At 51.1% G+C, this 12,821-nt stretch overlaps 1 protein-coding gene across 1 annotated transcript; it reads left to right on the top strand.

The window, feature by feature from the left end:
- Nucleotides 1-1,659: 1,659 nt before the first annotated feature.
- CAV3 (caveolin 3) lies at nt 1,660-12,068 on the top strand. The gene is made up of 2 exons (XM_063114594.1): nt 1,660-1,914; nt 11,323-12,068. The coding sequence occupies exons 1-2, from the start codon at nt 1,801-1,803 to the stop codon at nt 11,662-11,664; spliced, it is 456 nt and encodes a 151-aa protein (XP_062970664.1). The 5' UTR covers nt 1,660-1,800; the 3' UTR covers nt 11,665-12,068.
- Nucleotides 12,069-12,821: the final 753 nt, after the last annotated feature.

Below are 12,821 nucleotides of genomic sequence, written 5' to 3' on the forward strand. Positions count from 1 at the left end.
AAAGATGGAGGGCTGGATGCCCGAGGACATCATGCAACCACTACAGCAGCTCTGAACTATCTATTTGTATTAAGTGAGAGAGAAAGAAGGAAACCCTACCTCGTTCAAGCCACTCTTATTTGGCATCCTTATTGTTAGTAGCCAAGCACAATTACTGATAAAGCCCTATTACCTCCAGATTCCCGATTAGCCTTCCTGCCTCAGACTTGACCCAGCTCCAATCCACCCTCCCCCTGGCCACCAGTGGTCTTTCCCGCACACACATGTGATGATGACCCTCTGCTGCCTTGAAACCTTCCATGGCTTCCCAGCACCTCCAGGTACATCCATCCTCTTTAGCCTGACACTTGGGATACTTCAAACCCAGGTCCAGGCTGAGCCGCAACCTGCTTCACCCCCCAGACCCCTGTGTACCAGCCACTTCATGCTTCTCAATGTTCCTGTTTACACCACTCCTCGACATCTGTGGTCCTGCAACCTGACGTGTTCCATGTGGTGAACTCCTGCTGGCACTTCAGCACCTAACTCTAAAGCCACCTCCTGCAGGAAGCCTTCCCTGATGCTCTCAGAGTAAGCCATTGCCTCCTACGGACTTCTAAGGTGAGCTCTTCGTAAAAGAGCTCTGATGTGTAGCCACGCTGTGTTATCAACCACTGTATTATCATCATTTATTGTTTAATTGGTCTGTCCCCCTAAACTGGGAGCTCCTCAAGGCAGGGACCGAGCTTTATTGGTCTGTTTATCCATAGCTGTTAGCAAATCCCGAATGAGCAGATGAACAGCTAAATGGATGCATAGACCCTGGCCCCTGGGGATTCAGAATGTTCATCCTTCATGCTGCTGGGGCCTCAAGTGATGGCTGAGTTGGAAGGGGGCACAGGAAAACTGGGCAGGCATCTAAGAAGTGTGCATACCATTGATCTATGTGGGTGTCTGGGGCCCAGAGATACCCCAAAAGCTGTCACTGGGGGCAAGACCAAGGGCAGCTGCACATCCCCTCCACGTGGCACATCCTAGCACAGGCTTGTGCTTCAGTAAGGCAATGAGGGGGGCTACCTCATCAGTGGTCCCCTCCCCTGTCTCATCCCCAGCCCTGCCCCACAGCACAGGACAGCAGCCACGCCTCCAGGGGAAAACTCCAGAAATGGGAAAACCTCAGACCTGCTCCAGGCAACCAAACAGCAGGACCAGGTCGCAACAATGTAACGAGAATCCTGGCTGGTTCCTGAAACCCGTTCCCGCGTGTGAGCCAGTCTCCTTTCCACCAGGGTAGGGAGAGTCCTGTTGTTATTATCATGTCCCCATTTTACAGGTGGGCACATAGTGGCCCAGGGACATGAACCGTGCCTGAGGTCACACAACGGGCATGAGGCAGAGCTGGGACCAACCCTGCTTTTCTTCTTGGGCGGCTGCTCCCAGAGAAGCCCAAGTGCTGACAGCAGTGGGGCAAATCCAGGGGCCCGACGGTGGCCGTCACCCACCTCAGCAGTGCCCAGGGAACACCAGGCCCTCGGCGCGCTCGTGTGAGGCCAGTACGGCGGCAGCCCCCTTTAAGGAGTGCTCGGCCTTCCAGAAGAGCTCCAGTCTTAATTTTAGCTTGGAGGCCTGCCACGGGAGGCTTTATCGAGAGGCAGGCCGAAGTTATGTAGGACAGCTGTCAGCCGGCATGCTGGGTGGGGCCTATTTAGCCGGCGGGGCCACAAGTCTGGGGACACTGAACTGGTCTCTCTGCCCCAAGTATTTTCAGCCCCGCCGGCCACACAGCTCGGATCTCCTCCTGCAGGTCCCCCCAGCTCCGCGATGATGGCCGAAGAGAACACAGATCTCGAGGCCCAGATCGTCAAGGACATTCACTGCAAGGAGATTGACCTGGTGAACCGGGACCCTAAGAACATTAACGAGGACATCGTCAAGGTAGGCTCTGTGGGCCTGCCTCGGTGGCCGGGTGCTCGGCAGGGGAGGGCTTCTGCTCCAGGCGCCATCAGCTTCCCTGAAACGAGACTTGCTACTCTGTCTCCTCCAAACCCTTCAAAAAAAAAACATCATTGTAAACCCTCAAAGTACCTTTAATGTAAACAAGAGCAAAAATGTAGCTGCATATACATGACTCACGTGTTGATCAGGACACAGGAAACGGGTCACAGAGAAAGTGCCTTCTTACTACTCTGAGACGCTTGCCATTCAGTCCTGGCCCTCGTCCCGGGAGGAACAGGAATAGGCAGCCAAGTTGGGCTCTTTTCTGGGCCAGGGGGCATTTCTGTGTTCTCCATGGTGGACTTGGGGTTAAGCCCCAGACGGCGGCTTCCAGCAGGGTGGTGGTCCCTGGAAGGGGCACTCTCTCCCCCAGAGCACTGCTTTCCCCTAGGGGGTGGGGGCCACCACGCCAGCCTCACCCCAGCTCCTCACCTCACCCCAGGTCCGGCAGCCAGGACAGGGCAGAGGCCTCTCAGAGGGCACCAGGTCCCTGAAAGGGAATGCTCAGAGTTGTCCAGCCTTTGGGAGTCTCCCCCACGGTCCTTGACTGAAGTCAGGCCTCTTTCCTCGGCCCATGACTCCAGCAGCCTGGCTGCCTCCAGGCCCACATCCTCAATCCAACCTCCACTCAGTGGCCAGAGGGATCTTTCTAAAGTGGAATTCCTCATAGCAGGGTCCCCAACCACCAGCAGCAGTCACGGAGGGGCTCTTAAAGGGGTAGGTCCTGGGGGCCTCCCAGATCCTACTGAATACATCAGATTCTCAGGTCAGCGCTGTTCAATAGAAATAGAATGCGGCCCAGGATGCAATCATCCTATGGAATTTTACATTTCCCAGCAACTACATCTAAAAAGGGAAAAACAAAGGAAATTAATTTTCGTGATACTTTTATTTGACCTTATATATCCTAAATAGTATCATTTCCACGTATAATCAATATAAAACAATTACCAACAAACAATTGTACAGTCTTTCTTCATCTTCAAAATTCAGTCTGTAATTTACGGTACATCTTAGTTCAGACTCCAAATTTTTATCAGAAATATTTGTTCTGTATTCAATTTCATAAAATTTGTAGTTGAAAACCAATTCACATGCCCAAATTGTTCCAAACATTCTTAGAAGATTTCCAATAACGGAATCAAGTATTGGCTTTTACATTTTAATTAAAATGAAACACAATTTAGAATTCTTGAGTTGCACCAGCCACAGTTCTAGTGCTCAAAGCTTGTGGCCACTGGATTAGACAACATGGCTAGGGCTTGTTCTAAAGCCCCACCCCTGCGTTGCCATCCTTCACTGGGGCATCTCCCATGCTGGGTAGAGTCTAACCTCTCCACTTGGCTTTCCAAACCCAGCATAGTCTGGCCCAACCTGTTACTTCTGCCTGGTTTGGGTCCACCTGCCAGCCCCCACACTGTGCCTTTGCCAGGAGTGCCTGCCTCCTCTCCTCCATGGGTGGATGCCCTGCTCAGCCTTCAAGGGCCAACTCAAATGTCACCTCCTCCAGGAAGCCTTCCCCAACTCCTCCAGGCAATCAGTTGCACCCTCCTCTGTGCCCCCACCTCACTCGGGGCATCTCTGCACAGCAGCTCCTGTTATGCTATATGTTACACTTACACAAACCATCAGTGGTGGGGATAGGATATATATCACAGCACAGGGTGAAATGCTGCAATGGGGAAAATTAGGGAGCAAACTTTACAAAATATAAAGCACTGTGTAAATGTAAACTATTATTTGTCATGGTTTCTGCAGTGTGGTCTATCAGGAATAGTCCTGAACTTGACTTTAACAGCTGTTGTACCTAAAAACAATGACACTGGACAAGTCACCGAAGTTTTCTGAGCCTCAGTTTCCCCTGGAAATATCTTTAACCTCCATCATGTAAATGGATCTCAGACTGTGCAATAGAAATATAACGTGAGGATTAAATGAGACGAGGGAGTTGAAAGTGTCTGACATAGCCCCCGGCACGCAGCAAGGGCAGGACAAATAGGAGCTGAATAGGAGCTTCAAGGAGCTTGCAGTCTAGACGACAAGAGAACTAAGCCATGTACCAGCATTTATAGCCAGGTCACCCACTGGGGGTGGAGGAAAGGACCCCCTGGGAGACGTGCTCTCTAAAGGAGACCCACAATAGGCAGCTAGTGCAGAGGGACTCTTGGGTCCTATCGAGCCAGAAGGGAGCTGACTCCAGGCTCCAGGCCCAGATTATAATCCAGAGGGAGAGGCGGGGGCGGACACACAGATGTGGTGGCTTTAGGCAGCCTCCCCCGGGGCTGAGAGCTGTCCTCACCTAGAGGCCCCGAGCCCCAGAAAAACAGCACAAAACTAAGAAGCCCCATGAATAATTTTGCCCAGAGGAGATTGTTATTTGGTATTTTTTGGACATTCTCTAGTTTGGGGAGCTATTTGATTTTTTCTTTCTTTTGTTTTTAATGAGTGTGAAATGAAAAGTTTATAAATACAGAACAGGGATCACAAAACAGAGTCAGATAAATACCACGAGTAGGTTCAAGTAGACTTCAGGTTTATATTACGATCTGTTAAAGAATAGCGAAAAGGAGGAAGGGAGAGAGGACTGCAGCTGGGAGGGGTGGGGGAGCTGTCTGAACAGGACCGCCGGGGTGTCTGTCATCGACTGGGGAAAGACAGGATAGAGGGACTGGGAAGGAAGAGGGAATGAGGGATTGAGAGAGACAGAGAGAAAGAAAAACAAGACTGAGGCCCACAGGAAGGTTCAGAAGGACCTGGCAGGGCCCCGGGCGGCACCTGTCTGGGTAGCAGGTTTCTTATGGGCTAGAATGAGTGACACAGAAACAATGCTGCAGACCCCAGTTCTGATCCCAGCCCCAACATTAATTTGCTATGTGATTCTAGGAAAATCCCTTTTCCTCTCTGGGCCTGAGTCCCTGGTGCAGATAGATGCTGGGTGGAGCTGCCACCAGCTGCTGAGGTTTCACACAGAAAAGTCAAGGACGTTGAGTAGAAGATAGACCCACCAAGTCCATGGACTCGACCTCCAGCAAAGGGGAGGCAGTCCCTTTTGGCGCTGCCCTTGAACCCAGGCTGGAAAATGAGTGCCTAAGACAGAGAGCCCTGTATACACCAATAGACTTAAACTATGGTCTCCAAAGTTTGGGGCTGGGCCTAGGGCAGAACAGAAGGTCAGGGGAGGTTAGAGCTGAGGAGCTGGAATTCCCTTTCCCAACCCACCACTCTCACCAACACTGATTCCACAGATTGTTACTGAGTGCCTGGCACGTGCCAGGCACTGTGCTGTCTCTAAGGCCATGGACATGAGCAGGACAGACCCACTGTGTGCAAGCCCCCACACTGGGCTCAGGGTGTGAATGCATGCTCGAGATCCCTGGGGCACTCCAGCTTGCCAGGGAGTGCACCTGGGGACACCTCTCCCTTCTGACCCTAGTTGGAAAGGCTCCAGCACCCTCCTCCACGAGCACCTCAGGACTCCAGCCCACCCCAAGGTCCTCCTGAGTGATTTCCATGAGGGCTCAGGGCTGGCTCATCAATACCGTTCCCTCTCCCCAACTCACACTTAAGCACCCCAGCCCTAAAGCAGCGGTTCTTGAGCCCAAAAGGTCGTGCAGGTCTTTCAGCTTCTGGATTCAACTCCTCTCTGCTCAGGTGCTCCATGTTGGCCTTCCAACAGGGCAGAGAGACAGACATGGTCTCATTATACTAGTTCCTACCCCACCTCCAACCCACATCCACCACAAAACACCCTCCTCCTTCATAAAAACAAACACCCTTTGCCTATCAGCTGCAGCTAATAAACACCCAGACAAAGCAGCAGCCCATCGCTTCTGCAGACTCTTGCTCCCAGTTCGGGTCCATGTGGGCCACCCTGTTGCATGAGGATGAACCTGATCTGCTACTTCCCCTTGAGAAGAATCCAGCCCAGCAGAGAGGGTGAGACTGCAATAATGTGACCACACACAGAAGGTGCTGAACACAAGGAGTTAGAGCCAGATGAACTGGCATGGAGGTTAGGGGAGGAAGAACTTACTTTCACCTGAGAAAATCAGGAGCCGGCTTTATGGGGAGGTGGTATCTAAGGTGCATTTAAAAATAAGAAAAATTTAAAATGTGGGATGGGGGGGACAAGTCTTTCCAAGAAGAAGAAACAGGGTAAGCCAAGGTGTAGAAGTTTTCACAGCACTGGGAAGTGCTGGGCAGATCTGGAAAATGTGAGGAGCAGGCCCTGTCCCTGCCCCACCTGTGTTCACAGCAGACATTGCTGATGGATCATAGCACCATTCCAGGGAGCCAAGCCCCATCAACTAGTCAGAGCTGGCACAGCAGATAGAACCTTTTTACTGCTCTGTCTTCAGGAGAACAATGAATTATCAAATGGGATTAGGACCAAGCATCTGCAAGGGAATTCATGGGAGAGAAAGTGGGAGGAACAGGCTGAGGCTGGATCATGGAGGGTCATCCAGCCCACCAGTCATTCCATGCTGGCAATTCCTTCCTCTGGACATGTCTTGCCCTCTATTGATGATCTCTAAGATGGGCTGCATTGGACCCACATTGAGGTATTAAGACTTAGTGTCATGAGGCTCCTGGGTTTCGAATGGTCTAAAGTTTTCCAAAATGCAGTCCTGGGCCAACAGAAGTTCTTACTCAGCCAAGCTGGTGAGCATTTGCCCCCGTGCCCCTCACCTACAGAGGACAAACCTGGAGTACAGAGTCATCACCTGTGTTCCCTGAAGACACACTGTATAAAGTTTTGACCCCTGTCTAACAAATTATCCCAAGACTTGATGGCTTAAAGCACCAGCCACTCTGTGATGTCCATGGGTTGACAGGGCTCAGCTAGGCGGTCCTGCTGGCTCCGTGGGGCCAAAGTCACCTGGGGCTCCACTGAGCGCCAATATCCGCAATGGTTCACTCATATACCTGGGGCATTGGCAGAGATAGCTGGAAGGCAAGGCTTAGCTGGGACTCTGGGATGGCTGTGTCTCTATCTCTGTGTAGCCCTCTACCTTCACGTGGCCTCTCCACCAGTCTCTAGAGCAGGGTAAAGCCATGGACTTCTAACATGATGGCTCAGGGCTCCCAAAAGCAGAAGCTTCCAGGCCTTCTTAAGGCTCAGTTCTGGAACTGGCACAGCATCCCTTCTTCCACATTTTGGTAGTTAAGGTGAGTCACAGAGCAAGCCCAGGCTCAAGATGGGATGAGACTACCCAAGGACATAAACACTGAGAGGCATGACTAATGGGGTCATCTCTGAAGACTAGCCAACCACCCAAAATCACACAGTAACTCAATGGCCAAGTGAAGGTTGAAACTATAATTCTGTCCCCCACCAGAGCTGGTGCACAGCCAAGCCTAGAATTCCACCTGGGGTACTTCCTCCACTCCCCCACTCCAGCCTGCCCCAGCTTTCCTGAAGGCTCACTGAGATGCTGATGCCCAGAAGGGCAGGTTCCTTTCTTTCTCCTTGCAGCCCTCTCTTATCTCAGTCTCTTCTTCCTCCTTTCCATGATCCCAAGTCCCTTTATGCCCCAGATACCTCGGTAGGATGCTCTTGACCCCAAGCTTCATATAATGCCTGGCTACCCCCTCCCCCATCAGAACCAGCCTGTGCTGTGTTCTGTGCCTCAGCTCCTGCAATGACCCTGGGCAAGGAGGCTGCAGAGAGGATTCGGCACACGCCTTGATGTCAGGCTGCCATGGGCTCCACTCTGCTTGCCCCCTACATGCCGTGTGAAATAACAAATATGAGCTACGTGGCCAGAAACTGACACCCATGAGGGCCAAATGCATTGTGGGTGTCACTATGGTCATCATCCCAGTTGAACAGAATTCTATTACTGTTATTACCAAATATAACAAAAGAAGCAAAGCATTGCCATTTTTCAGCTGTTTTTGCAGCTATCGCCTCATTTTAGCTTCCTACAGTGAAGGGCCAATTTTATTATTATACCAATCTCTTGCACACCAATATTTTTGTAAAATACAATAAAAATTAATTGTTATAGTAATGAAATGAAAAACAGGCCTGCAAATATAAGCTTTACTTTTTATTATTATTAGATTCGACAAACATAAAATTACTATGTTAAATTTTTATGAATATTACTAAAGCCTTGCTCTCACCTTCTGTACTCCCCTTGTCTGAGTGGGGATGGGGCACTGACTGTGGGCCACCTTTAGGTAGCAAAATAATAGGCAAGGAAACTGGGACCCAGTAAAACTGTGCCACTTGCATGAGTCTTCAGACTCCAAAGCTAACCCTCTGTCACTAGGGATCTTGGCCCAATCCTCTCTGAGTAGAGTTAGAAAAAAAAAAAAAAAACAGAGGCCCAGAGAGGGAAAGCGCCACTCCCCAAATCACACAGTAAACTCAATGGCCAAATAAAGACTGAAACCATGTGTGTATCCCCCTGCCAGAGCTATTTCCCCCACCCACAAATACCTTATCTGAATTGTCCAGAGGCCTGGATGTCCAAGGACTGAGTCATGCAGGACGCTGGGGGAGGTATTTGTGACAGGGGGTGGCTGCTGGCCACCCCAACATCCTCAAGCAATGCCTGGCCCTGGTGTCCTGCAACTTCCCCACCTTCTCAGTGACTGCAGCGGCTGCACTGGCTGGTTCCCATTAACCAACTGGCCCTCTTGCTGTTCCAAAAATAAATATGCCTGAGAAGGGAACACCAGCTGAATGAGAGGCCGTCATTCTCCTCCTCCCACCCTCAGCCCCTCTCTCCAGCTACACACATAGCCCTGAGGCTCAGCCAGTGGATCTAGCCCCTCAGCCCACCACCCTCCGAGAAAAAAACAACTCCCTTCCACTTCTGGAAAGGAATTAAGGAGTGAAGTCACTGTGTGGGCTTCTGATACACTGGCACAGCTGCCTAGACCTGAGCCGGGTCTTATAAATATCTCCCCAAACTAGCACACTGTGGCCAAAGCTCTCTTGATGCCCAAATCCGAGTTAGGGAGGCAGCTGCCTTCTCCTTGCATAGCCCAGCCCTCTGATAGCTGTTTTCTGAGTCACACAAAACAGAGCAGGTGCCCCATGCATAACACTCAAAGGCAATCCCTGGAAGTAATTCAAATGTCAGCACCAATGGCTTCTGTGAAAACACAATAATTAAAAGACACCACAGAGAGATCTTTGGGGGTGGGATTATTACTGTAAGAAAAAAATGAAGGAAAGAAAGACTCCATCCATCTTATCAGCTCAGACTGAAACCCACACACACACATTTATGACTAGGTAGGCTGGATAATTATTCTAGTTGTGATCTCAGGTTTCAGAACTTCTGAAGTATATTTTCATAGGAACTTCAGAGCATTTGAACAAATAATTACTGTCACTGAGCACTGAGATATTGTGCTAAGCACTGCCCAAGAGGTGGTGTGCCTCACACAAAGTGCATGCTCGATAAATGTTTGTTTGGATGGATGGATGGATAGATGGATGGATGGATGGATGGATGGATGGATGGGTGGATGGATGGATGGATAGATGGATGGATGGATGGGTACGTAGATAGATGGATAGATGAATGTGTAGGTAGATGGATGGATGGATGGGTACGTAGATAGATGGATAGATGAACGTGTAGGTAGATGGATGGATGGAAGGATAGATGGATGGATAGAAGGGAGGATGGATGGGCAGGTGGACAGATGAATGGGTGGGTAGATGGATAGATAGATGAAGGAAAAATATCTCTATTCCTCGCAACAAGGTTATAAGAAATAGCAACACCATTTTTACAGATGAGGAATGAAACTCAGAGAGGTTAAGTGACCTGCCAGAGTCATTCCTCCGCTCAGCAACAGCACTGGTCTGCAAGCCCACCTTTGAGGCTGGAGCTTCTTGTTGAAGAAAGCCCTCAGTAACGACCTCCTCCACCACCCACAGCTAACAGTAATTACTCAGGTCCTCTGTGCCAGATACCATTCTGCATATTTACATGTCTTAATTTATTTAACCCTCCAACAATCTTTATGAGACAAAGCTAGGAAAGTGAGGCCTAGAAAAGCTACGTAACTTGCTCCCCGTCACCCAGCCAGTGAGCAGCCATGCAGACTCAGATCTCAGCAGTGTGACTCCAGAGCCAGGGCCCTTCTCCACTCTGTTACCTCTGAGAGGTCAGGCACAGATAAAAGTGTTGAAAGGAGGAATATGCTGGAACACATTTACAAAGAAAGCTGGGCTGCACAGGGGCTGGGGAAATGGCTGACCCTAGGAGCTGGCAGGTGGCTGGGGAGAAGGGGCCCTGGGCCCTGCCTGGGGGAAGGACTCTCTGGCTGACAAGGGCAAGGAAACAAGTTCAGCCTCCTCTTCAAGGTTCTTCAGGCCGCTCTACCACATGCAGATCCCAGACACCTTTCCTAGCTAGGGAAGCTCGTCCTGGGGACAGCACTGCCCTCACTTTGCCACATGCCAGGAGAGCTCCCAGAGCTGTGCGCCTCACTCCTATCCTCACTCCCAGCCCCAACTGCAATGGCCAGAACAAACTGCTCAAAACCCAGATCTGACAAAGTCACTCCTGTGCAAAAGCCTTCAAAGGGCCCATCACAGGGAAGTCATCCGGCCTCCCCTTCCAGCCTCGCTCCGGCTGTTCTGGGCTTGCACTGGGCCTTCCCAAAGCGCCTGCACCTCCGTGAGGGCCCACACTTCTACCCCACAAGCTCCTCCCAGTTACAGCTCCTCCTGCCCCAAACACTCTTTTCCTGCCCACACCTGTCCCTCCACCTGGCCACTTTCAGGTAACAACTTAGTTAAGATGTCTGTTCCACCAGGGAGGATTCTTTTACCCCTGATCTGAATTAAATGACCCTCTTGTGGAACACAGACCTCTGATTCCCCCTTAACAGAGCACTTACCAGTGTGGTGTAACTGCCCACCATAAACTCCACGAGTTCAGGAACCTGTGCTTGTTCACCATCTATCCACAGGCACTCAGGACGAATATCACTCTCTAGCTCCCTTAGGATCGTAAAATAATAAAATGTGACAGCTGTGGCTCTAGCCCTGCCTCTAACTTACAGTTGGCCTTAAGCAAGCACCTCAACTTCCCTGGGCCTGTTTGTCCATCCACACAATGAGAGGTTTGGACAGGCCTGTGCTGTGCCTCCTGCTCTAGCACAGTGTGGCGCAGCCCAGTAGGGAGCTTCTGAGAAATGCAGTCTCAAGCCCCACCCTGGACCTGGTGGGTCAGAATCCCTGTGGGCGGCGGCAGGGGGTGGGGTTCAACCATCTGGGTTTAACAAGCCCTTTGGGGTTCTGACATACCCATGCAAAAGCTCTAGAAGTGGGTGGATACTGTGAGTTGAGGATTCCCCTTCTCAACCCTGCAGGTGGATTTTGAAGACGTGATCGCGGAGCCCGTGGGCACCTATAGCTTCGATGGCGTGTGGAAGGTGAGCTACACCACCTTCACCGTCTCCAAGTACTGGTGCTACCGCCTGCTGTCCACGCTGCTGGGCGTCCCGCTGGCCCTGCTCTGGGGCTTCCTGTTCGCCTGCATCTCCTTCTGCCACATCTGGGCAGTGGTGCCATGCATTAAGAGCTACCTGATCGAGATCCAGTGCATCAGCCACATCTACTCACTCTGCATCCGCACTTTCTGCAACCCGCTCTTTGCCGCCCTGGGCCAGATCTGCAGCAGCATCAAGGTGGTGCTGCGGAAGGAAGTCTGAGCCAGGTGGGGCAAGGGGTGGTGGGGCAGGGCAGTCAGGCCAGGCTGGCCCCGGTACTGCTCTACGAGGCTGCTGGCGAGCTCTTTCTCCTTAGGGACTGCTCCTTTCCCCCCAAAATGAAAGCACGTGGTGTAGGAAAGCCAGAAAGAAAAGACAGCCCAGCCACAGAAGCACAATGGCCCTTCCCCCTGCCCCGGCCCGACCACCACGCCCTGTGCCCGGTCGTGAGGGAGGACCGTTGCTAAGAGGCAGCTACCGCAAGTCTTTGCGCTCACTGTACTGTAACAGCAGAAACCAGCACTCAGCTTCCCCCGGGGCCGCCTGTCCACGCACGCCCAGAACAGCGACCAGTGACGGCGTTAGGAGGATGGTTCCAATAAAAGGTTTTGGCAGCATTCAGGGAATGCCGTGTTTTGTTTGTGTTCATAGGTTGCTATGTGTGTGTTCTGACCAGCTCCAACAACATATTTTACTACCCCGAGACACAGAAACAGAGAAAGTTGGTTGTCCCTTTCCTTGGCCAAATCCAAGAACCAGAACTGAGTTTGCTTTTTCTTGGGATTCCACTTACTCACTGGGTATCTGCTCCTCCGTGTTTCTTGGAAGATTATGTCCAAATGAATTCCATTGCCTCTGTGCCAGCTAATGGCCACCAATGGAGGAAAATGGCCCTTGGGCTGGCAGAGGCAGGTGACCCTCTCTGAGTACCACTGAGGGCAGGGACTGGGTTCAAACCTCTCTGAACTTCCCCATTGGCTCACCAGACACCGAGCCCCTGACACACCTGGCACTGCCCATTGGCATGTGTACGCCTTCAGCCCTCGGACATGTGATGAGGGCATATGGTCCAACTCGTGCGAGTGTGGGCTCACTGTGGAAACAGAAAGTGATAGAAACCACATGTCCATCTCCTCCCCCTACAAAAAGAAACAGTTCACAAAACCCAGCAATCGTACATTCTTCAGGGCTGCTTTTCCCAAGTGGGGAGAGGGGAGTTTGTATGGTCAAATTTGTTTGCAAATGCTGTATATTTCTCTCAGAGGTTTTCAATAGACATTAGCACGTTAAAGGCTCTGACAAGTCCTGCAGTAAAGAAATCTGTTTAGGCCAGTATCCCCCAACCCTTTCTTACCTTTTCTCTTTTATTTATGCAACGC

Source organism: Cynocephalus volans, chromosome 11, assembly GCF_027409185.1.
Source record: "Cynocephalus volans isolate mCynVol1 chromosome 11, mCynVol1.pri, whole genome shotgun sequence".
NCBI classification, from domain to species: Eukaryota; Metazoa; Chordata; class Mammalia; order Dermoptera; family Cynocephalidae; genus Cynocephalus; species Cynocephalus volans.